The sequence below is a fragment of the Triticum aestivum genome, chromosome 2B, assembly GCF_018294505.1.
Source record: "Triticum aestivum cultivar Chinese Spring chromosome 2B, IWGSC CS RefSeq v2.1, whole genome shotgun sequence".
Classification (NCBI taxonomy): Eukaryota; Viridiplantae; Streptophyta; class Magnoliopsida; order Poales; family Poaceae; genus Triticum; species Triticum aestivum.
The window spans coordinates 565,068,070-565,094,065 of NC_057798.1; the positions used below are offsets into that span (position 1 = coordinate 565,068,070).

The 25,996-nt window shown below is 44.8% G+C and overlaps 2 protein-coding genes across 4 annotated transcripts; one reads left to right on the forward strand and one right to left on the reverse strand.

Annotated features, from left to right (window-relative positions):
* Positions 1 to 7,615: 7,615 nt before the first annotated feature.
* On the reverse strand, positions 7,616 to 10,660 carry LOC123046063 (mRNA cap guanine-N7 methyltransferase 2). 2 transcript variants are annotated; one of them, XM_044469351.1, is made up of 12 exons: positions 10,304 to 10,660; positions 10,077 to 10,175; positions 9,887 to 9,965; positions 9,691 to 9,788; positions 9,533 to 9,604; positions 9,339 to 9,448; positions 9,085 to 9,195; positions 8,910 to 9,002; positions 8,734 to 8,802; positions 8,456 to 8,544; positions 8,302 to 8,381; positions 7,616 to 8,219 (listed from the first exon to the last, which is right to left on the reverse strand). In XM_044469351.1, exons 2-12 carry the CDS (start codon positions 10,155 to 10,157, stop codon positions 8,091 to 8,093), a joined length of 1,011 nt encoding a protein of 336 aa, XP_044325286.1. In that variant the 5' UTR covers positions 10,158 to 10,175; positions 10,304 to 10,660; the 3' UTR covers positions 7,616 to 8,090. The 2 variants fall into 2 exon arrangements, with proteins under 2 accessions (XP_044325286.1, XP_044325287.1); XM_044469352.1 differs by having other exon boundaries at positions 7,616 to 8,216; positions 10,304 to 10,655.
* Positions 10,661 to 11,328: 668 nt separating this feature from the next.
* On the forward strand, positions 11,329 to 14,594 carry LOC123041667 (E3 ubiquitin-protein ligase CHIP). 2 transcript variants are annotated; one of them, XR_006418585.1, is made up of 6 exons: positions 11,329 to 11,723; positions 12,295 to 12,391; positions 12,478 to 12,619; positions 12,750 to 12,821; positions 13,300 to 13,744; positions 13,809 to 14,594. XR_006418585.1 is itself a non-coding variant. In XM_044464250.1 (4 exons), the coding sequence occupies exons 2-4, from the start codon at positions 12,386 to 12,388 to the stop codon at positions 13,354 to 13,356; spliced, it is 363 nt and encodes a 120-aa protein (XP_044320185.1). In that variant the 5' UTR covers positions 11,329 to 11,723; positions 12,295 to 12,385; the 3' UTR covers positions 13,357 to 13,521. The 2 variants fall into 2 exon arrangements, 1 of the variants encoding a protein (XP_044320185.1); XM_044464250.1 differs by lacking the exon at positions 13,809 to 14,594 and having other exon boundaries at positions 12,295 to 12,619; positions 13,300 to 13,521.
* The last annotated feature ends 11,402 nt before the right edge of the window (positions 14,595 to 25,996 follow it).

Genomic DNA, 25,996 nt, shown 5'->3' on the forward strand with positions numbered 1-25,996 from the left:
GAGCCTGAAATCCCAATTTCAGCTCTTGGAACATCTCATATGTTCTGCAATGTTTCAAAAATGTATTTGGTGCCTCGATTCTAAACCGTTTAACATTACGCACTGAACTATCACGTAGTCATCTAAACGTGTATGTCAGATGTTCGCAACATCCACAAATGATGCTCGAGGTTTAGCACACCGAGCGGTGTATTAAGGACATAAGCCTTCTGTGCAGCAATGAGGACAATCCTCAGTTTACGGACCCAGTCCGCATAATTGCTACTAACAACTTTCAACTAAATTTTTCTCTAGGAACATATCTAAAACAGTAGAACCAAAGCGTGAGCTGCGACATAATTTGCAAAGACCTTTTGACTATGTTCATGATAATTAAGTTCATCTAATCAAATTATTTAATGAACTCCCACTCAGATAGACATCCCTCTAGTCATCTAAGTGATACATGATCCAAGTTAACTAGGTCATGTCCGATCATCACGTGAGACGGACTAGTCATCATCGGTGAACATCTTCATGTTGATCGTATCTACTATACGACTCATGTTCGACCTTTCGGTCTCTTGTGTTCCGAGGTCATGTCTGTACATGCTAGGCTCGTCAAGTCAACCTAAGTGTTTTGCATGTGTAAATCTGGCTTGCACCCGTTGTATGCAAACGTTAGGATCTATCACACCTGATCATCACGTGGTGCTTCGAAACAACGAACTTTCGCAACGGTGCACAGTTAGGGAGAACGCTTTCTTGAAATTTTATGAGGGATCATCTTATTTATGCTACCGTCGTTCTAAGCAAATAAGATGTAAACATGACAAACATCACATGCAAATCATAAAGTGACATGATATGGCCAATATCATCTTGCGCCTTTGATCTCCATCTTGAGGCATGGCATGATCACCTTCGTCACCGGCATGACACTATGATCTCTATCATCATGATCTCCATCATCGTGTCTTCATGAAGTTGTCTTGCCAACTATTACTTCTACTACTATGGCTAACGGTTTAGCAATAAAGTAAAGTAATTACATGGCGTTATTCAATGACACGCAGGTCATACAATAAATAAGACAACTCCTATGGCTCCTGCCGGTTGTCATACTCATCGACATGCAAGTCGTGATTCCTATTACAAGAACATGATCAATATCATACATCACACATATCATTCATTACATTCTTTTGGCCATAACACATCACATAGCATACCCTGCAAAAACAAGTTAGACGTCCTCTAGTTGTTGTTGCATGTTTTACGTGGCTGCTATGGGTTTCTAGCAAAAACGTTTCTTACCTACGCAAAAGCCACAACGGTGATATGTCAATTGTTATTTACCCTTCATAAGGACCCTTTTCATCGAATCTGATCCGAGTAAAGTGGGAGAGATGGTCACCCGCTAGCCACCGTTATGCAACAAGTGCATGTCAGTCTGTGGGACCTGTCTCATGTAAGCGTACGTGTAATGTCGGTCCGGGCCGCTTCATCCCACGATGCCGCCAAATCAAGATAAGACTAGTAACCGTAAGCATATTGAACAAACCAACGCCCACAACTACTTGTGTCCTACTTATGCATAGAATCTACGCAACAGACCTAGCTCTGATACCATTGTTGGGGAACATAGCAATAATTCAAAATTTTCTATGCATCACCAAGATCAATCTATGGATATTCTAGCAACAAGAGAGGGAGAGGATGAGCATCTTCATACCTTTTAAGATCGCTAAGCGGAAGCGTCACTAGAATGCGGATGAGGGAGTCGTACTCGCGACGATCCAAATCGTGGAAGATCCGATCTAACGTCGAACGGACGTCGCCTCCGCGTTTAACACACATATAGCCCGGGGACATCTCCTCCTTCTTGATCCAACAAGGAGAGAGGAGAAGTTGAGGGAGAGCTCCAGCAGCATGACGGCGTGGTGGTGGAGCTTGCAGTTCTCCGGCAAGGCTTCGCCAAGCACTACAGAGGAGGAGGTGGTGTTAGAGAGGGGGAGGGCTGCACCAGGGGCAAGGGTGCAGCTCCCATGCGCCTCCCCACTATATATAGGGGTGGAGGGGGCTGGTTTCTTGCCCTCCAAGTACATTGGGGCGTTGGCAAATGTGGGAGGAAAGAAATCCCATCATTTCCCTTCCCCACCGATTGTTATCCCCCTTTTTTAGGGATCTTGATCTTATCCCTTCGGGATATGATCTTATTCCTTCTAAGGGGGGGTCTTGGTGCTCCTTGACCAGGGGTGTGGGGCCTTGACCCCACTACCCACGTTCATGTGGGTCCTCCATGCAGGTGGGCCCCACTCCGGAACCTTCTAGAACCTTCCCGGTAGAATACCGAAAAATCACGAACATTTTCTGGTGGCCAAAATAGGACTTCCCATATATAAATATTTACCTCTGGACCATTCCGGAACTCCTCGTGAAGTCCGGGATCTCATCCGGGACTCCGAACAACATTCGGTAAGTGCACACTAATTCCCATAACAACTCTAGCGTCACCGATCCTTAAGTGTGTAGACCCTACGGGTTCGGGAATCATGCAGACATGACCGAGACAGCTCACTGGCCAATAACCAACAGCGGGATCTGGATACCCATGTTGGCTCCCATATGTTCCACGATGATATCATCGGATGAACCACTATGTCGGGGACTCAATCAATCCCGTACACAATTCCCTTTGTCAATCGGTACGTTACTTGCCCGAGATTTGATTGTCGGTATCCCAATACCTCGTTCAATCTCGTTACCGGCAAGTCACTTTACTCGTTTCGTAATGCATGATCCCGCGACTAACTACTTAGTCACATTGAGCTCATTATTATGATGCATTACTAAGTGGGCCCAGAGATACCTCTCCGTCATATGGAGTGACAAATCCCAGTCTCGATTCGTGCCAACCCAACAGAAACTTTCGGAGATACCTATAGTGTACCTTTAGAGCTACCCAGTTACGTTGTGACATTTGGTACACCCAAAACATTCCTACGGTATCCAAGAGTTGCACAATCTCATGGTCTAAGGAAATGATACTTGACATTAGAAAAGCTTTTAGCAAATGAACTACACAATCTTGTGCTATGCTTAGGATTGGGTCTTGTCCATCACATCATTCTCCTAATGATGTGATCCCGTTATCAATGACATCCAATGTCCATGGTCAGGAAACCATGACCATCTGTTGATCAACGAGCTAGTCAATTAGAGGCTCACTAGGGACATGTTGTGGTCTATGTATTCACACATGTATTACGGTTTCCAGTTAATACAATTATAGCATGAACAATAGACAATTATCATGAACAAGGAAATACAATAATAACCATTTAATCATTGCCTCTAGGGCATATTTCCAACACCAAGCAAAACACATATCATGTGGTGAATAAAAATATAGCTCCAAGTAAAGTTACCGATGAACGAAGACGAAGAGGGGATGCCTTCCGGGGCATCCCCAAGCTTGGGCTCTTGGTTGTCCTTGAATATTACCTTGGTGTGCCTTGGGCATCCCCAAGCTTAGGCTCTTACCACTCCTTATTCCATAGTCCATCGAATCTTTGCCCAAAACTTGAAAACTTCACAACACAAAACTCAACAGAAAACTCGTAAGCTCCGTTAGTATAAGAAAATAAATCACCACTTCGGTACTGTTATGAACTCATTCTAAATTCATATTGGTTTAATATCTACTGTATTCCAATTTCTCTATGGTTCATAACCTCCGATCCTACTCATAGATACATCAAAATAAGCAAACAACGCAATGAAAACAGAATCTTTCAAAAACAGAACAGTCTGTAGTAATCTGTATCAAAAGCATACTTATGTAACTTCAAAAATTATGAAATAAATTGGTGGACGTGAGGAATTTGTCTCTTAATCATCTGCAAAAATAATCAACCTAAAAGCACTCTCCAGTAAAACAAGGCAGCTAATCTCGTGATAGCAAAATTTTCTGTTTTTTACAGCAAGATCGCATAGACTTCACCCAAGTCTTCCCAAAGGTTCTACTTGGCACAAACACTAACTAAAACACAAAACCACATCTAAACATAGGCTAGATGAATTATTATTACTATACAGGAGCAAAAAGAAAAAAAGAAAAATAAAATTGGGTTGCCTCCCAACAAGCGTTATCGTTTAATGCCCCTAGCTAGGCATGATGATTTCAATGATGCTCACATAAAAGATAAGAATTGAAAAATAAAGAGAGCATCATGAAGAATATGACTAGAACATTTAAGTCTAACCCACTTCCTATGCATAGGGATTTTGTGAGCAAACAACTTATGGGAACAATAATCAACTAGCATAGGAAGGCAAAACAAGCACAACTTCAAGATTTTAAGCACATAGAGAGGAAACTTGATATTATTACAATTCCTACAAGCATATGTTCCTCCCTCATAATAATTTTCAGTAGCATAATGAATGAATTCAACAATATAACCATCACATAAAGCATCCTTTTCATGATCTACAAGCATAGAAATTTTATTACTCTTCACATAAGCAAAATTCTTCTCATTCGGAATAGTGGGAGTATAATAAGAGACTCGAATACTATAAATTGTTTCAATATTAAAAGTGTAATGTTCAGAAAAAGGGTGATCATAATCATGACAAGTTTTATAAATATAATCGTCACTACTTGTTATAACATAAGTTTCATCACAATAATCATCATAAGTAGCAACTTTGTTCTCATCATAATCAATTGAAACCTCTTTCAAAATAGTGGATTCATCACTAAATAAAGTCATGACCTCTCCAAATTCACTTTTATCAATATAATCATCATAAATAGGAGGCATGCTTTCATCATAATAAATATTCTCATCAAAACTTGGGGGACAAAAAATATCATATTCATCAAACATAGCATCCCCAAGCTTGTGGCTTTGCATATCATTAACATCATGGGTATTCAAAGAACTCATACTAATAACATTGCAATCATGTTGTTCATTCAAAGATTTAGTGCCAAACATTTTATAGACTTCTTCTTCTAGCACTTGAGCACAATTTTCCTTACCATCATTCTCACGAAAGATATTAAAAAGATGAAGCGTATGAGGCAAACTCAATTCAATTCCATTTTTTTGTAGTTTTATTTTATAGACTAAACTAGTGATAAAACAAGAAACTAAAAGTTTCGATTGCAAGATCTAAGGATATACCTTCAAGCACTCACCTCCCCGGCAACGGCGCCAGAAAAGAGCTTGATGTCTACTACACAACCTTCTTCTTGTAGACGTTGTTGGGCCTCCAAGTGCAGAGGTTTGTAGGATAGTAGAAAATTTCCCTCAAGTGGATGACCTAAGGTTTATCAATCCGTGGGAGGCGTAGGATGAAGATGGTCTCTCTCAAGCAACCCTGCAACCAAATAACAAATAGTCTCTTGTGTCCCCAACACATCCAATACAATGGTAAATTATATAGGTGCACTAGTTTGGCGAAGAGATGGTGATGCAAGTGTAATATGGATGGTAGATATAGGTTTTTGTAATCTGAAAATATAAAAACAGCAAGGTAACTAATGATAAAAGTGATCGTAAACGGTATTGCAATGCTTCGAAACAAGGCCTAGGGATCATACTTTCACTAGTGCAAGTTCTCTCAACAATAATAACATAATTGGATCATATAACTATCCCTCAACTGCAACAAAGAGTCACTCCAAAGTCACTAATAGCGGAGAACAAACGAAGAGATTATTGTAGGGTACGAAACCACCTCAAAGTTATCCTTTCTGATCGATCTATTCAAGAGTCCGTAGTAAAATAACACGATGCTATTCTTTCCGTTCGATCTATCATTGAGTTCGTACTAGAATAACACCTTAAGACACAAAATCAACCAAAACCCTAATGTCACCTAGATACTCCAATGTCACCTCAAGTATCCGTGGGCATGATTATACGATATGCATCACACAATCTCAGATTCATCTATTCAACCAACACAAAGTACTTCAAAGAGTGCCCCAAAGTTTCTACCGAAGAGTCAAGACGAAAACGTGTGCCAACCCCTATGCATAAGTTTAACAAGGTCACTGAACCCGCAAGTTGATCACCAAAACGTACATCAAGTAGATCACGTGAATATCCCATTGTCACCACATATAAGCACATACAAGACATAGATCAAGTGTTCTCAAATCCTTAAAGACTCAATCCGATAAGATAACTTCAAAGGGAAAACTCAATCCATTATAAGAGAGTAGAAGGGGAGAAACATCATAAGATCCAACTATAATAGCAAAGCTCACGATAAGATCGTGCCAAATCAAGAACACGAGGGAGAGAGATCAAACACATAGCTACTGGTACATACCCTCAGCCCCGAGGGTGAACTACTCCCTCCTCGTCATGGAGAGCGCCGGGATGATGAAGATGGCCACCGGTGAGGGATCCCCTCCTCCGGCAGGGTGCTGGGACGGGCTCCCGAGAGGTTTTTGGTTGCTACAGAGGCTTGCGGCGGCGGAACTTCCGATCTATTGTGCTCCTCGATGTTTTCAGGGTATATGGATATATACAGGCGAAAGAATTTGGTCAGGGGAGCCACGAGGGGCCCACAAGGGTGGGGGCGCGCCCAGGGGGTGGGGCGCGCACTGGACCCTCGCGGCCACCTCGTTGCTTCCCTGATGTCTACTCCAAGTATCCTGGATTGCGTTTGTTCCAAAAATAACTCTCCCGAAGGTTTCATTCCGTTTGGACTCCGTTTGATAATCTTTTTCTGCGAAACACTAAAATAGGCAAAAAAACAACAACTTGGACTGGACCTCCGGTTAATAGGCTAGTCCCAAAAATAATATAAAAGTGTATAATAAAGCTCATTAAACATCCAAAACAGATAATATAATGGTATGAATACTTCATAAATCATAGATACATGATGCTGGCAACGACATTATCATATTCCCACTTTGGATGTGTTTGGCTACAGAAATGGTAATGACACTGTTAACGTAATCAGATCACGGTGTTTAAGGAGATGTAATGTTTTTTTTAGTTTGTTTAGTTCACATCTGGTAAAGGAATTGATTACTCGTCGCTCTCTTGCTTCGCCCAAGATCTCTAGCATCGCCGGCCATCTCCAAAATCAAGCGGCTCCGGCCATCTCCGAAATCAAGCCGGCCATCTCTGAAACCAAGCGCCGCCGGCGGTCGAATCTTGTGCACCACCGGTCGTCCCCGGGCATGTGCACTTTCAGCCGCCTCTGGTCTCAAGCACCGCCGACCCTTCCCGAACACCGCCGTCGGCTGCTCCGATCTCCGCAGGGATTCAAAGGGAGTAGGGGACGCACCGGCACCGGACTCAAAGAGGATCATGGAGGCGGCGGCGGAGGAGGGGTTCGTGCGGGGGCCATGGCCTCATGGGCTCGGTAACGTAACCTTTACCGGTGGGTTGTGAGCGGTATCAATCAATAACTGAGCTGGACCTGTTTACGGCAGGACGTGTTTACGGAGTTGAGTTTCCAAACACAGGTAGCGGTTTTCCTTTACGGTGTAAACAGGTGCTGGGCAAAAATCTCTGAAACAAACACCTCCTTTGTGTAATCAGCTGGTATAACTCTTGCTAGATTGTGGCGTGCATCCACGTTATGCTGCAGTCAATTGATCAAAACTGTTTTCACCAATAGTTGTATCATCTACTCCCTCCTTCCCATAATTCCCATAATATAAGACTTTTTTGACATTACATTATGGGACAGAGGGAGTAGTAGAAAGATAAGTCCTTCACAGTCACACTAGCACAAAATTCTGAAAAGCCATGCTATACAAAGCACACAACTTAAGTGTACCTCTACATAATAAAATACCTTGTACTACTAGTTAGGACCTAATGCAACATGACTTGAAATAGACTACTGGTGATGACAGCACACATGGAAATTGGCCTGGTGGACTTCAACGAATGCCCAAACTTGCATCAACCACCCGCGTGAGCTTCAGATCAACCTTTTTCCCTTTTGACATGAGCTTCAGATCAACTAGCGACACAGGGGAGGTCACAAGCATGGCCATGCACCATCAACTGAGAGAGCAGAATTACCCCAAGTCTATATCTACATCTGAATTTTCTGGCAAACTAATTAAGCCTCATATCTGCAGGTCCTGGGCCCAGGATCCCTTTCTGATCAGGGTCTATTGGCATCACCTCTGCCTGTGGCCGTCTCAAATCATCCGCTGCCGCCTGCTGCCTCCAGAGCCTCTCCTGCTGTTTCAATCAGGGGTTAACTAATACTCACCACTGAAACAGTAAACAAAAATCTAGTGCTGCTTGGCAAGGAAGAGCAGACCTCTTCATCTGGGTCAGGTGTTACAACAGGTGGTATTGCATCTGGATCAGGCTTCTGGAACACAAAAGTCGAATACAGGCCTGCACAAATCAGATTAAGCACTGAGCGAATTGGAATATTTGGATGAACCCAATGCAGGAAAAGGGTACATCACCTAAAATATCATAGGAACGAGCAATGAGCTTTCCACGAGGGTCAACCAAATTGGCACCACAACTACCAAGCATTGGAGCAAACTGAGTTCTGGAAGTCAGTCAGAACCAAAATAAACCATCAGATATATCCACCATTGATTAGTATATAATCACATTACATTTCTTTGGAAAAGAGGAGGAAAATTTAAGTAACTTATGCAAATAAATTTTACTATGACGCATTATGTATTAAATGACTTCATGGGAATAACATAGGCGTTCAATAAGATACGGGCACCTGTTGTCATCATAAAACTCAGTTAAGTTCTGGATCTCCACATATTCAAGTCCAGCCTCCCTTGCTAATCTGCTCCAACATATTATAATATTGTGAAAACCTTGTGACCCAAGTTGTTGGTTTACATGAACGGAAGACTACAGCAAAATGTTGGAAATGAATGAGAAAATTGTAACCTCATAAGGCTGGGAAAGTGAACGAGGCAATGATTCTCAAACATTGCTTCATTTGCAAATTTGAGTTGGTACTTCTTTCCGAAGAAGGGAAACCTGCACCATTTGGATGTAATGCATGAACCTAAAGATAGAAAACCTTTTCGAATGTAAATAGATACAGAAGTTGAGCTCATACTTTTCTTCCTCGATTTCGAAGGTAATTGTATAGTTGTCAGAGCGGATGCTATTTGGAACAACCTTCAGACCCTTATTATGTGAAGCCTCAACATTCTTTTGATATTTAGTCCTACAACATCAAAATGCCGTTAAGCTCACAAAGATCCAGAATAGTGGTGTTCAAACTAAATTTGATATTGGAGAATATATATTAAAGATTAGATGGTAACTAATCTTTAAATATTGAAGAATATATGGTATGAGGGGCCATACCATAATGTAGATGAATCAGGAATTATGCCAAAGAAATAGCCTCCAGGTTTGAGCAATGATGACACGTTATTGAGAAGCTTCTTTGCGTGTTCCTCACTTTCAAAGCATAACTATCTTTCAACATGGATAAACTTTGAAGATTAGCAAAGCTTAACAGTATGCCATATTCCGGAGGTGGAGAAAACCCAACTTGCCTGTAAATTCTGCATGCAGCAAACTATATCTGCTTGGATGCCCTTTTCTTGCAACTGAGCTTCAAAGTCATCCTGTCATAGAGACCACCATACATGCCATCAGCTCTTAAGACTTTAAATTTCGTGCAAGTAAGAAGGGGTGGGGGAGAGGAGATTACAGCGGAAGGATTCAACTCGATGAACTCAGTGGTGAAAGGTTTCCATTTGTTCTCCCACAGTTCACGGTCGTCACTACTGACAGCCGACGCAGAAGCGTCTATCACGGAAAGCAATGAGTTCACTATAGGCAAAAGATTTCATGTACTCTGAACAAAGTAACCAAGTAGGGGCTCAGGTTATAGTGAGTCGACCTACCAATTCCTATGTAGCGACCAGCTTGGGCATCAGCCCACTTTTCTGTATCAGCTCCGCCGTTGCAGTACATGTCGCAGACCTTCAACATTTCCCAACGGGTAAAAGCAAGCCAGCATCAGGTTTCTGCTGCTCAGTTCTTCGCTAACCAGAACGAATTGGATATCGGAAAAGAGAGGAGCGTAGAACAGACCGTGGCATAAGGAAATGCAAATATCTTGATGAGTGCAGCCTTCGCGAATTCATACAGCAGGTGATGTGGCGCCGCCGCCATGCACTGTCTCTGCTGCAGCTGCAGATAAACACGTAGACGATGGTTGGGGGTTCAAGGGCGGATCTAGACGGCGTGCCGGTGCACGCTCAAAATTTCTCGAGGTTCAGCGGGGTTTAACAAATCATGGATGAAGAAAGTGCTCATACCTTAGAAACCAATCAACAAAACTGCGGACGGGGTCGAGGCAGCAGGGATGCGATGGGGTTGGACGGAAACGGCGGTGCCAGCGATGCGGAGAGGTAGCGCACCGAGCGCCGACGGTACCGCGCCGGTATGGGGCGGCGGAGAAGAAGCCGTGTAGGGACTTTGGGTGTTATCGTACCCGCGCCTAGGGGACGCGCCCGGGCTCTCCGGCGGCGCGTACAGAAGCTCCGGCGGCGGGCAAGAACGGCGAGGGGCTGCTGAAGACGACGCTCTCGATGTGATTCTCGCAACTGGGCCAACCAACGAGCCACGGACTAGACTCCATCTGGGCCGCAGCAGGCCAGAGGGAGTTGTTGAGCCGCAGGACAGAGCCCGCTTTGCTCCACGTAGCCTGCTAGCCTCGCGTGACAGTTTTGAGGCCTCGTTCGGTGCGGAGGATTTTCGTGGGAAAAACATAGAAATAAAAATTTCGGATGAAAAAATTTCTATATATGCATTCGGTTTGTAGAAAATGTATACAGAAATTTCGTAAGAAAACTACTCACTTCCTGTGTTTTTGATGAAACTGCACATCCACCCAAAGCTTATTTTGCGCGTAGGAACGAGGCAAGTCAATCCAGACAGTCACTCCCGCGCCTCCTCAGAGCTCAGTGGATTCTGGCCGCCCGATCCGTTTTCCTGATGCGATTCTAGCCGTCGGATCAAGCCTCTGGACGATCTGGGCCGCCGGATCAAAAAACGGCGCTGTAGCAATGAATAGTTATTCTTCCCCCGCGATCTCGCTCACTCCGTGGTTCCCGACTGGGTCTCGCTGACTTGTGGGGTAGCGCGCCCGGTGGGACCCGAGTGTCATTCTGTGTGTGTGACGCGTCTCGTGCATCCCGTCCGCGCTCCCCAGCGGTAAAGATCTCGTTGCCACCGTCGAAATTCTCGTCGCCCGCCGAGGGCATTTTCGACTTTTCGCATACCCGACGCCAGATGGCTTTCCCTGGTTGGCAGACTCATCCCCAATCGAGTGAGACGGCTAGGGTTTTCTCACGCTCCCTCACTTCTCTCTCTCCCTCGCATCTCTCGCGCAGCCGTCGCTCTCGCTCCCCTCCTTCTCTCCGGCCCGAGCCGCCGCTGCTCCTCTGCGCCTCCATCCTCCTCCTGGCCGTCCCTTCTGCTAGCCCCTCGCGACCATGAAGGGCGGCGGAGCCATCAGTAGCAGCGACGGTCGGGCTCCTGGGTGTGAGGCTAGAGAAGGCCAAGCAGAGCACGCCGTCGCCGTCGCAACCAGCTGCGCCTTGGGCGATGCCGACGAGCTCCAATGGCTTGACGCCACCAACGCGCTTCAGTGGATCGATCCGACACCAGGAACCGTGAGCACCAGGCCCACCTACCCCGCCGCCGGCGCCGCCTCCTTGCAAGATCCCGACCATGGTGAGCTCCCCCGCCCTCCCCTCCCCTCCCTGCTGCTCCTCCCAAGATCCTATTCTTTTTCAAGTTAAATAGGGATGAGGATGGGGATGTACCTCATTCTGGCATTGGGCGATCTAGGAGAATGTAAGCCCACGATCTGTAGTTTCTCTTCAAATCCTTTGAAATGATCTGAATTGTAGGAGTATATCCTTTGAAACCGAATCAGTTGAAGCCCCTTCCAACACTAACGCATTGCGTGCTTGCACAATTTGAACAGTTTAATCTGGTGATTGTGTTTCATCTAGATGTTTATTGTCCGCTAGCACTATATGTGGAAGATAGACATAGCTTTTCAGGTGATGTCACTTCGATGTGGAAAATGGGGGAGTCATTTGTTTGTTGTGGTCATAAAATCATAGATTGTAGAATCACACACCGAATCGTGATCTGATAACCTAGGATGTTATCATGAAAGGATTATAACTGTAATTGGTAATTCCGTGTAATTATACATGTGGGGTTAGGTACATCACCAACTTGCGAGTACATATTCTTGTGATCAAAATAACTGACCTTTTGTATAACACTGCAGATTGGACAAGGCAAAGTTTCATGTTATTGGGGCAATCTTATTTACAGCCCAGCAAGGTGTTCTGCATCCAACAGCTGTTGTGAAGACTAGAATGCAGGTTGCTGAAGGAGGACTTTCACATATGTCTGGCTTTGTCGTTTTTAGAAAGATATTAAGGAGTGATGGCATCCCTGGTGTTTTCAGAGGATTTGGCACCAATGCAGTTGGAGCTCTGCTCACCGTCTACTGGGTGAACCGGGGCCTCTGCCACTTCCGCCACAAGGAATGGGCCAGGGTCGAGGAGGACAGCAGGAGGGCACTCGTGCTTGACGACACCTCCGTCAAGGTGACTGACACAGATTATTATTCCCCAATTTTCAGTTCATGTCTGTTCTTGCTTCAGAGGAAGAGGGCCGTATATTTGTAATGTGCAGAGGTTTCAGAGCTTCATCTGTTCTTGCTTCTGTTTGATGCAGGGACACTATTTGCTAGGATGCGCACTGCTCTTGAAGGGGAACTGCGCTCTCACCGTCAAGGAATTCGACAAGGTCTGTCATTCATGAATCGTCTTATACATTCTGAACCAGTCTCTGTATCCGCAAATACAACTGTAGTCTTACATGTAGTATCTAATGCCCTGCTTCCCTGTTTATTTGTTAAGCTTATCTTTTTCCTCCGCATGTAGCCCTTCTTGTCCTCCCTTTTTCTCGTTCTTCTGAACTTCTCGACAACCCGTGTGTGTGAGTTGTAGTCTAGCACATCAATTGGGCGATGCTATCTGCGTGTTCCTGAATGTCTGTATAGGTGGAATTGAACTGAATCCATTGACCTTCACTTTGACATCAGTAATTATCATCAGATGAAATGGTTTCACTATTAATTATCATCAGAAAGATGGTGATAACCGAGCTCTTCTTTGATTACCTATGGGTTTAAATGACAAGTGTAACTATAGTTCATCAGTGAACTCGGGTGATTATGTAATTTTGATGATTGTGTTTACTTGACATATTGATTTGGAAACAGGCGTCTGATCTCTTGAAGTCCTCAAATTCAAGGGACAAAATGGCAGAGGACATTTGACAGTTTCTTGCAAGGCAAAGTACCAGGACTGGGAAAAGCACTCTACTCAGCGAGTTTGGAAGATGCAAAGTTGTACACTGTGTGTTGAAATTGTTGTCATCACTGTGCTGCAGATCAATCCTACTGCATATGTATTTAGCATTGGGGTTCAATTCGGCAAAACTTTAACAGTCACGTTGGTGCCTTACATTCAAGATACTGGTTTTTCTAACACTGTTGTAACATGAACATGTAGGGAAGCATGTGAAAATGCTCTGCCACGCCTCCACCTTCTCCTTCGCCCTTCACCACCGAGCCCCCTGACCCATCACGCTTGTCGCGCCCTTTGCGCAAGGGCTTCCAACCCAATGTGCCGATTGTGGCTGTTCTTGAGGCTGCTAACCTACAGGTTTGTCTCCCTCCTCTGTGTGTGCTTGCATTTGTTGTGTATGCTGACAGTCCATTTCTTGCAGCTGTTGACCCCACTGCTCCCCAGTGCAGAGGATTTCCATGGTGTCGCAGCTCCAAGGCACACCTGACCTCCTCCTTTTGGTGATGTTTATCAGTTAGTGAGATTTCTGCACCTAGACACTATGACGCAGATTGTCGGGGGTTGGGTGCGACATATGCCAAAGGATGGCTTAGCATGGTGGGAGCTAGTAGAACGTCACCGATGCCTGGAAGTGGGATAAGGCGTAGACACGTATGCCGGCGAACTTTACCCAGGTTGGGGGCTCTCTGTGGAGATAATACCCCTACTCCTGCTCTGCGGGGTCTCCGCATGATCACTAAGGCATTAATGATACAAAGTGCTCCTTGAGCTGTGTCTAGAGGTAGGAGAAGGCAAGGCTAGCTCTTCCCCTGCCCTAGGTATCTGACTAGTTTTATCTGGGTTGGAACCCTTTGCATGGGTGCCCTGGGGGGTTTATATAGGTCTACCCCCAGGGGTACAATGGTAATCCAGCCGGGTGCTCGGCCCGGCTGTCAGTGTCTCCGGCCTCTGGCTTCTCCGCCGACGTTGGGGCCTGCCGCCTGGTGGGCCCTGCCGACTGGTTGGTGACTGCTTACTATAGCCGTGTCGTCGGTGGAGAGAGCTTGGTCATCCTCAGCGTGGCTACAGTCTCGCCGCCTAGTAGGAGATCACTGTAGCCACACCTGGTCTCATCAGCTTAATGGCATGCTTGCCTCGGGGCAAGGGTGTTGGGGATCGTAGCAGAAATTCAAAATTTTCCTACGTGTCATCAAGATCTATTTATGGAGAAACCAGCAACGAGGGGAAGGAGAGTGCATCTACATACCCTTGTAGATCGCTAAGCGAAAGCGTTCAAGAGAACGGGGTTGAAGGAGTCGTACTCGTCGTGATCCAAATCACCGGAGATCCTAGTGCCGAACGGACGGCACCTCCGTGTTCAACACACGTACAGCCAGGTGACGTCTCCCATGCCTTGATCCAGCAAGATGAGAGGAAGAGGTTGAGGAAGACTCCATCCAGCAGCAGCACAACGGCGTGGTGGTGATGGAGGAGCGTGGTAGTCCAGCAGGGCTTTGCCAAGCACCGCAAGATATGAGGAGGAAGAGAGGTAGGGTTGCGCCAACAGGAGAGGAAACTCATGTGTTGGCAGCCCCAAAACCCTCAAGTATATATAGGGGAGAGGGAGGGGGTGTGCCCCCTCTAGGGTTTCCACCCCAAGGGGTGCGGCTGCCCCAATCCCATCTAAGGGTGGCTGCCAAGGGGGGAGAGGGGGAAACTTGCCCCCCAAGTTAGGTGGAAGCACCCCCTCCCCAAACCCTAGGCGCCTTGGGCCCTTGTGGGGGGGGGGCGCACCAGCCCACCTGGGGCTGGTCCCCTCCCACACTTGGCCCATGCAGCCCTTCGGGGCCGGTGGCCCCACTTGGTGGACCCCCGGGACCCTCCCGGTGGTCTCGGTACGTTACCGATAAAACCCGAAACTTTTTCGGTGACCAAAACAAGACTTCCCATATATAAATCTTTACCTTCGGACCATTCCGGAACTCCTCGTGATGTCCGGGATCTCATCCGGGACTTCGAACAACATTCGGTAACCACATACAAACTTCCTTTATAACCCTAGCGTCATCCAACCTTAAGTGTGTAGACCCTACGGGTTCGGGAACCATGCAGACATGACCGAGACGTTCTCCGGTCAATAACCAACAGCGGGATCTGGATACCCATGTCGGCTCCCACATGTTCCATGATGATCTCATCGGATGAACCACGATGTCAACGACTCAATTGATCCCGTATACAATTCCCTTTGTCTAGCGGTATTGTACTTGCCCGAGATTCGATCGTTGGTATAGCGATACCTTGTTCAGTCTCGTTACCGGCAAGTCTCTTTACTCGTTCCGTAACACATCATCCCATGATCAACTCCTTGGTCACATTGTGCACATTATGATGATGTCCTACCGAGTGGGCCCAGAGATACCTCTCCGTTAACCGGAGTGACAAATCCCAGTCTCGATTCGTGCCAACCCAACAGACACTTTCGGAGATACTTGTAGTGCACCTTTATAGCCACCCAGTTACGTTGTGACGTTTGGTACACCCAAAGCATTCGTACGGTATCCGGGAGTTGCACAATCTCATGGTCTAAGGAAATGATAGTTGACATTAGAAAAGCTTTAGCATACGAACTACGATCTTTGTGCTAAGCTTAGGATTGGGTCTTGTCCATCACATCATTCTCCTAATGATGTGATCCCGTTATCAATGACATCCAATGTCCATGGTCAGGAAACCGTAACCATCTTTTGATCAACGAGCTAGTCAACTAGAGGCTTACTAGGGACATGGTGTTGTCTATGTATCCACACATGTATCTAAGTTTCCTATCAATACAATTACAGTATGGATAATAAACGATTATCATGAACAAAGAAATATAATAATAACTTATTTATTATTGCCTCTAGGGCATATTTCCAACAGTCTCCCACTTGCACTAGAGTCAATAATCTAGTTCACATCGCCATGTGATTAACACTCACAGGTCACATCGCCATGTGACCAACATCCAAAGAGTTTATTAGTGTCATTAAACTAGTTCACATCATCATGTGATTAAGACTCAATGAGTTCTGGGGTTTGATCATGTTTTGCTTGAGAGAAAAGTTTTAGTCAACGGGTCTGCAACATTCAGATCCGTATGTACTTCGCAAATCTCTATGTCATATTGTGAATGCTGCTTCCACGCTCCACTTGGAGCTATTCCAAATGGTTGTTCCATTATACGTATCCGGTTTGCTACTCAGAGTCATCCGGATAAGTGTTAAAGCGTGTATCGTTGTAACCCTTTACGTCTAACTCTTTATCACCTCCATAATCGAGAAACAAATCCTTATTCCTCTAAGGATAATTTTGATCGCTATCTGGTGATCCACTCCTTGGTCACCTTGGTACTTAGCATAGCATACTGTAGAGCCTACGTCTAAAGCATAGGGGACGACCTTTGTCCTTTCTCTCTTTTCTGCCGTGGTCGAGCTTTAAGTCTTAACTTCGTACCTTACAACTCAGGCAAGAACTTCTTCTTTGACTGATCCATCTTGAACACTTTCAAGATCATGTCAAGGTACGTGCTCATTTGAAAGTATTATTAAGCATTTTGATCTATCCTTATAGATCTCGATGCTCAATGTTCAAGTAGCTTAATCCAGGTTTTCTATTGAAAAACACTTTTCAAATAACCCTATATGCTTTCCAGAAATTCTACATCATTTCTGATCAACAATATGTCAACAACATATACTTATCAGAAATTCTATAGTGCTCCCACTCACTTCTTTGGAAATACAAATTTCTCACAAACTTTGTATAAACCCAAAATCTTTGATCATTTCATCAAAGCGTATATTCCAACTCCGAGATGCTTACTCCAGTCCTTAGAAGGATCGCTGGAGCCAGCATACCTTTTTAGCATCCTTAGGATCGACAAAAACTTTTTGATTGTATCACATACAACCTTTCCTTACGAAAACCGGTAAGGAAACTCGTTTTGACATCCGTCTGCCAGATTTCATAAATGCAGCTAATGCTAACATGATTTCGACGGACTTAAGCATCGCTACAGATGAGAAAATCTCATCGTAGTCGATTCCCTGAACTTGTGAAAAACTCTTCGCCACAAGTCGAGCTTCATAGACGGTGACATTACCGTCCACGTCCGTCTTCTTCTTAAAGACCCATTTATCTCAATGGCTTGCCGATCATTGGGCAAGTCCACCAAAGTCCATGCTTTGTTCTGATACATGGATCCTATCTCGGATTTCATGGCTCCAAACCATTTGTCGAAATTTGGGCCCACCATCGCTTCTCCATAGCTTGTAGGTTCATTGTTGTCTAGCAACATGACCTTCAAGACAGGATCACCATACCACTCCGAAGCAGTACGCGTCCTTGTCGTCCTACGAGGTTCGGTAGTGACTTGATCCGAAGCTTCATGATCAATATCATAAGCTTCCACTTCAATTGGTGTAGGTGCCACGGGAACAACTTCCTGTGCCCTGCTACACACTGGTTGAAGTGATGGTTCAATAACCTCATCAAGTCTCACTATCCTCCCACTCAATTCTCGAGACAAACCTTTCCTCGAGAAAGGACCCGATTCGAGAAACAATCCCTATTGCTTTCGGATCTGAATTAGGGGGTATACCCAACTGTTTTGGGTGTCCTATGAAGATGCATTTTATCCGCTTTGGGTTCGAGCTTATCACGATGAAACTTTTCACATAAGCGTCGCAGCCCCAAACTTTTAAGAAACGACAACTTAGGTTTCTCCAAACCATAGTTCAAACGGTGTCGTCTCAACGGAATTACGGGGTGCCCTATTAAAGTGAGTGCGGTTGTCTCTAATGCCTAACCCATGAACGATAGTGGTAATTCGATAAGAGACATCATGGTACGCACCATATCCAATAGGGTGCAACTATGATGTTCGGACACACCATCACACTATGGTGTTCCAGGCGGTATTAATTGTGAAACAATTTTCATAATGTCTTAATTGCGTGCCAAAGCTCGTAACTCAGACACTCATCTCTATGATCATATCATAGACATTTTATCCTCTTGTCACGATGATCTTCAACTTCACTCTGAAATTACTTGAACCATTCAATAATTCAGACTTGTGCTTCATCAAGTAAATATACTTAGTATCTACTCAAATCATCTGTGAAGTAAGAACATAACGATATTCGCTGCGTGCCTTAGCACTTGTTGGACTGCACACATCAAAATGTATTACTTCCAACAAGTTGCTATCTTGTTCCATCTTACTGAAAACGAGGCTTTTCAATCATCTTGCCCATGTGGTATGATTTGCATATCTCAAGTGATTCAAAATCAAGTGAGTCCAAACGATCCATCTGCATGGAGTTTATTCATGCGTATACACCAATAGACATAGTTCGCATGTCTCAAACTTTTCAAAAACGAGTGAGTCCAAAGATCCATCAACATGGAGCTTCTTCATGCATGTTACATCAATATGACTTACATGGCAGTGCCACAAGTAAGTGGTACTATCATTACTATCTTATATCTTTTGGCATGAAAATGTGTATCACTACGATCGAGATTCAATAAACCATTCCTTTTAGGTGCTAGACCATTGAAGGTATTATTCAAATAAACAGAGTAACCATTATTCTCCTTAAATGAATAACCGTATTGCGACAGACATAATCCAATCATGTCTATGCTCAACGCAAACACCAAATAACAATTATTTAGGTTTAACACCAATCTCTATGGTAGAGGGAGCGTGCGATGCTTGATCATATCAACCTTGGAAACACTTCCAACACGTATTGTCAGCTCACCTTTAGCTAGTCTCCGTTTATTCCGTAGCTTTTATTTCGAGTTACTAACACTTAGCAACCGAACCGGTATCTAATACCATGGTGCTACTAGGAGTACTAGTAAAGTACACATCATAATGTATATCCAATATACTTCTATCGACCTTGCCAGCCTTCTTATCTACCAAGTATCTAGGGTAATTCTGCTCCAGTGGTTGTTCCCCTTATTACAGAAGCACTTAGTCTCGGGTTTGGGTTCAACCTTGGGTCTCTTCACTGGAGCAGCAACTGATTTGCCGTTTCATGAAGTGTCCCTTCTTGCCCTTGCCCTTCTTGAAACTAGTGGTTTCACCAACCATCAACAATTGATGCTCCTTCTTGATTTCTACTTTCGCGGTGTCAAACATCGTGAATACCTCAAGGATCATCATGCCTATCCCTGATATGTTATAGTTCATCACGAAGCTCTAGCAGCTTGGTGGCAATGACTTTGGAGAAACATCACTATCTCATTTGGAAGATCAACTCCCACTCGATTCAAGTGATTGTTGCACTTAGACAATCTGAGCACAAGCTCAACGATTGAGCTTTTCTCCCTTAGTTTGCAGGCTAAGAAAATCGTCGGAGGTCTTATACCTCTTGACGTGGGCACGAGCCTGAAATCCCAATTTCAGTCCTCGAAACATCTCATATGTTCCTCGATGTTTCGAAAACGTCTTTGGTGCCTCAACTCTAAACCGTTTGACTGAACTATCACGTAGTTATCAAAACATGTATGTCCGATGTTCGCAACATCCACAGACGATGTTTGGGGTTTAGCACACTGAGCGGTGCATCAAGTACATAAGCTTTCTACTGTCTGCATAATCGCTACTGTCAACTTTCAACTATATTTTCTCTAGGAACATATCTAAACAATGGAACTAAAGCGCGAGCTTACGACATAATTTACAAAGATCTTTTGACTATGTTCAGGATAATTAAGTTCATCTTATGAACTCCCACTCAGATAGACATCCCTCTAGTCATCTAAGTGATTACATGATCCGAGTCAACTAGGCCGTGTCCGATCATCACGTGAGACGGACTAGTCATCATCGGTGAACATCTTTATGTTGATCGTATCTACTATACAACTCATGCTCGACCTTTCGGTCTCTTGTGTTCCGAGGCCATGTCTGTACATGCTAGGCTCGTCAAGTTAACCTAAGTGTTTCGCGTGTGTAAATCTGGCTTACACTCGTTGTATGTGAACGTAAGAATCTATCACACCCGATCATCACGTGGTGCTTCGAAACGATGAACTTTCGCAACGGTGCACAGTTAGGGAGAACACTTTCTTGAAATTTTAATAAGGGATCATCTTATTTACTACCGTCATTCTAAGCAAATAAGATGCACAAACATGATAAACATCACATGCAATCAAATAGTGACATGATATGGCCAATATCATTTTGCTCCTTTTGATCTCCATCTTCGGGGCTCCATGATCATCATCGTCACCGGCATGACACCATGATCTCCATCATCATGATCTTCATGAAGTTGTCTCGCCAACTATTACTTCTACTACTATGGCTACCGGTTAGCAATAAAGTAAAGTAATTACATGGCGTTATATAATGACACGCATGTCATACAATAAATAAAGACAACTCCTATGGCTCCTGCCGGTTGTCATACTCATCGACATGCAAGTCGTGATTACTATTACAAGAACATGATCAATCTCATACATCACATATATTCATCACATTCTTCTTGGCCATATCACATCACAAAGCATACCCTGCAAAAACAAGTTAGACGACCTCTAATTGTTGTTTGCATGTTTTACGTGGCTGCTATGGGTTACTAGCAAGAACGTTTCTTACCAACGCAAAACCACAACGTGATATGTCAATTACTATTTACCCTTCATAAGGACCATTTTCATCGAATCCGTTCCGACTAAAGTGGGAGAGACTGGCACCCGTTAGCCACCTTATGCACCAAGTGCATGTCAGTCGGTGGAACCTGTCTCACGTAAGTGTACGTGTAAGGTCGGTCCAGGCCGCTTCATCCCACAATACCGTCGAAACAAGATTGGACTAGTAACGATAAGCATATTGAACAAAATCAACGCCCACAACTACTTTGTGTTCTACTCGTGCAAAGAATCTACGCAATAAACCTGGCTCTAATACCACTGTTGGGGATCGTAGCAGAAATTCAAAATTTTCCTACGTGTCACCAAGATCTATCTATGAAGAAACCAGCAACGAGGGGAAGGAGAGTGCATCTACATACCCTTGTAGATCGCTAAGCGGAAGCGTTCAAGAGAACGGGGTTGAAGGAGTCGTACCCGTCGTGATCCAAATCACCGGAGATCCTAGTGCCGAACGGACGGCACCTCCGTGTTCAACACACGTACAGCCCGGTGACGTCTCCCATGCCTTGATCCAGCAAGGTGAGAGGGAGAGGTTGAGGAAGACTCCATCCAGCAGCAGCACAACGGCGTGGTGGTGATGGAGGAGCGTGGTAGTCCAGCAGGGCTTCGCCAAGCACCGCAAGATATGAGCAGGAAGAGAGGTAGGGCTGCGCCAACAGGAGAGGAAACTCATGTGTTGACAGCCCCAAAACCCTCAAGTATATATAAGGGAGAGGGAGGGGGGGTGCACCCCCTCTAGGGTTTCCACCCCAAGGGGTGCGGCTGCCCCAATCCCATCTAAGGGTGGCGGCCAAGGGGGGACAGGGGGGAAACTTGCCCCCCAAGTTAGGTGGAAGCACCCCTCCCCAAACCCTAGGCGCCTTGGGCCCTTGTGGGGGGGGCACCAGCCCACCTGGGGCTGGTCCCCTCCCACACTTGGCCCATGCAGCCCTCCGGGGCCGGTGGCCCCACTTGGTGGACCCCTGGGACCCTCCCGGTGATCCCGGTACGTTACCGATAAAACCCGAAACTTTTTCGGTGACCAAAACAGGACTTTCCATATATAAATCTTTACCTCCGGACCATTCCAGAACTCCTCGTGATGTCCGGGATCTCATCCTGGACTCCGAACAACATTCGGTAACCACATACAAACTTTCTTCATAACCCTAGCGTCATCGAACCTTAAGTGTGTAGACCCTACGGGTTCGGCAACCATGCAGACATGACCGAGACGTTCTCCGGTCAATAACCAACAGCGGGATCTGGATACCCATGTCGGCTCTCACATGTTCCACGATGATCTCATCGGATGTACCACGATGTCAAGGACTCAATTGATCCCGTATACAATTCCCTTTGTCTAGCGGTATTGTACTTGCCCGAGATTCGATCGTTGGTATAGCGATACCTTGTTCAGTCTCGTTACCGGCAAGTCTCTTTACTCGTTCCGTAACACATCATCCCGTGATCAACTCCTTGGTCACATTGTGCACATTATGATGATGTCCTACCGAGTGGGCCCAGAGATACCTCTCCGTTAACCGGAGTGACAAATCCCAGTCTTGATTCGTGCCAACCCAACAGACACTTTCGGAGATACCTGTAGTGCACCTTTATAGCCACCCAGTTACGTTGTGACGTTTGGTACACCCAAAGCATTCCTACGGTATCCGGGAGTTGCACAATCTCATGGTTTAAGGAAATGATACTTGACATTAGAAAAGCTTTAGCATACGAACTACGATCTTTGTGCTAGGCTTAGGATTGGGTCTTGTCCATCACATCATTCTCCTAATGATGTGATCCCGTTATCAATGACATCCAATGTCCATGGTCAGGAAACCGTAACCATCTATTGATCAACGAGCTAGTCAACTAGAGGCTTACTAGGGACATGGTGTTGTCTATGTATCCACACATGTATCTAAGTTTCCTATCAATACAATTAAAGCATGGATAATAAACGATTATCATGAACAAAGAAATATAATAATAACTTATTTATTATTGCCTCTAGGGCATATTTCCAACAGTCTCCCACTTGCACTAGAGTCAATAATCTAGTTCACATTGCCATGTGATTAACACTCACAGGTCACATCGCCATGTGACCAACATCCAAAGAGTTTACTAGTGTCATTAAACTAGTTCACATCATCATGTGATTAAGACTCAATGAGTTCTGGGGTTTGATCATGTTTTGCTTGAGAGAGAAGTTTTAGTCAACGGGTCTGCAACATTCAGATCCGTATGTACTTCGCAAATCTTTATGTCATATTGTGAATGCTGCTTCCACGCTCCACTTGGAGCTATTCCAAATGGTTGTTGCACTATACGTATCCGGTTTGCTACTCAGAGTCATACGGATAAGTGTTAAAGCTTGTATCGTCGTAACCCTTTACGCCGAACTCTTTATCACCTCCATAATCGAGAAACAAATCCTTATTCCTCTAAGAATAATTTTGACCACTATCTGGTGATCCACTCCTTGGTCACCTTTGTACCCTCTTGCCAGACATGTGGCAAGGCACACATCAGGTGCGGTACTTAGCATAGCATACTCTACAGCCTACGTCTAAAGCATAGGGGACGACCTTCATCCTTTCTCTCTTCCGCCGCGCCTTGCCTCCCGCCGGCGCCGCCCGAGGCCGCGCCTCCCCGGTCGCCCTCCGCCGCCGCTGTCCGGCTCCTCCGTCACCGCCGGCCGGCACGCCGCGCGCCCGAGCTCCCGGATCTGCTCGCGCCCTTCGCCGGCCGCCGCCGTTCGTGCCGGCCGCGCCCCGCCGCCCTTTGCCGGCGCCGCCCTCCGCCATCCCGCCAGCGAGCTCGCCGCCCCTCTGCTCCGGCCACCGCGACCCTCTTCTTCTCCGGCGAGCCCGATCCAGATCCGAGGTTGACTTTCCCCTTCCCCAAAAATTCGTCTGTCCCGAATATTTTACATAATCATGCCATGTTCATCGCAATGTATCTCTTCATCCGTAACACCGTTTCGTGCGTGTAATATGTCAAATTGTTCGCCTCAACGAGTACATCATTTCATTCCATTGCATCATGTTCATTTGAGTCCATCTTGATGCCTGAATCATCATTGCAAGAGTGCTTCATAATGTTAGTTCCTGTTTCTTAACAGAACATGCCCTTTTGTCATTTTTGCCATGATTGATGTGTGCATCCTATGAGGTTGATGTCTACATGTGTTTTGATCTATGCTATGTCTTATTTGCAGAGGTGCTTACAATGTATTTTTGTGATCAATGTGGTGACTAGCAAGCATGCAAACTAGGCATCGTGATGTTGCTGATTTTAGTCCCTATTCTGCTGTTATTTTGATGCCATGTAAACATGATGCTACAGAGAGATCCATGCCTATTTTGAGATACTTCAGTAAGGGTGTTTTGAACATGTGGTTATGATCTATCCATCCCTGCCCTTGGTTGCAATTATGGAGTAGTCTAGCATGTCATTTTCGTGCTCTACTTTTGCTACAAAATGTTTCCTGGCAGATTGTTTACATGTTATTCAATTTTGCCAAGGTTGTTGTAGTTGATCCTTGCATGCTATGAACTTGTTCTTGCCATACTTAGCTTCACAAACATGCCTTCTTACTGTTGGTTGCCTTGTCATGCCATGTAATGCTCTGTAGTGAGTTGCACAAGCTCATCTACATGCCTTCATAATTCTGTTTCTGCCATGTTTGAATCTGTATTATAACTTGCTATGTTTACATGGGTGCCATCATATTTTCTGATCCTTTTTGGCTTATGGTCAGTAAAGGACTTTTGATCTATGCATTTAGTAGTATCATGCCATGCCTTTGTTTGCCATGATAAGTTCCTGTAACATGTTGTTTGATAGCTCTAAACATTGCAACCTGATGTTATTTTTTGCAAAGTCTGAATTGTTATTATTTGCAATCTTTTCATGTGTGTTTGAGCATGTTCTAGTGATTTCCGGAGATAGCTCAGTGTTCATGTTTTGTAATGCTTTACCTGTACATCATGTCTATGTCTTTTGTTTTCATGTTGAGATGATGTAGCATGTTGTTTTGGTGCTTGCAATATGCCTAGTTGCTATTTTGGACAAATTGTTGCTATAACTTGTTTCATGTGTGTGTGTTGAACCGTTGCTCCGTTTTGAGTGTGCTCTATATGAAACTTGCTTATTTTTGCATGTAGATTCATATTATCATGTTGCATCCATGTTTTGAGGTGTTTGCTTGATGTTTGGGGTGCATTTTGCATCAATGTCATGTTTAACTTGTTTTGCTCATATCTTCTAGGCCGTAGCTCCGAACTAAATGAACTTTATATGTAACTTGACTAGAATCTCGTGTAGATCATCTTTGTGCATCTTAACTTGCTGTTTAACAACTTGAACATAAGGTTTATTCAGATTTGGACCAACTTCGAAATTTGCATACGAGGACTTACCGGAATTGTTATATGTTGTTCCCGGCCTCATTTAAACTTGCCTTGATGTGTTGTTCTTGTTTGCATCATCTCTTGCCATGAGTAGCTTCATGTAGTCTTGTCTTGCATCATGCTTGTTCGTGCATCATGCCTTGTTCATGTGTGGTGTGTTTACTATGTTGTGTGCTTCTTTTCGATAGTTTCTGTTTCGTTGCGATCGTGAGGATTCATTCGTCTACACTTGGTACTTCTTCGTGACTTCATCTTCTTCATGGACTCGTTCTTCTTCCTTGCGGGATTTCAGGCAATATGACCGCTACCCTGGATCTCACTACTATCATTGCTATGCTAGTTGCTTCGTTCTATCGCTTTGCTGCGCTACCTATCACCTGTTTATCAAGCCTCCCATATTGCCATGAACCTCTAACCTTTGACACCTTTCCTATGCAAACCATTGCCTGGCTATGTTACCGCTTTGCTCAGCCCCTCTTATAGCGTTGTTAGTTGCAGG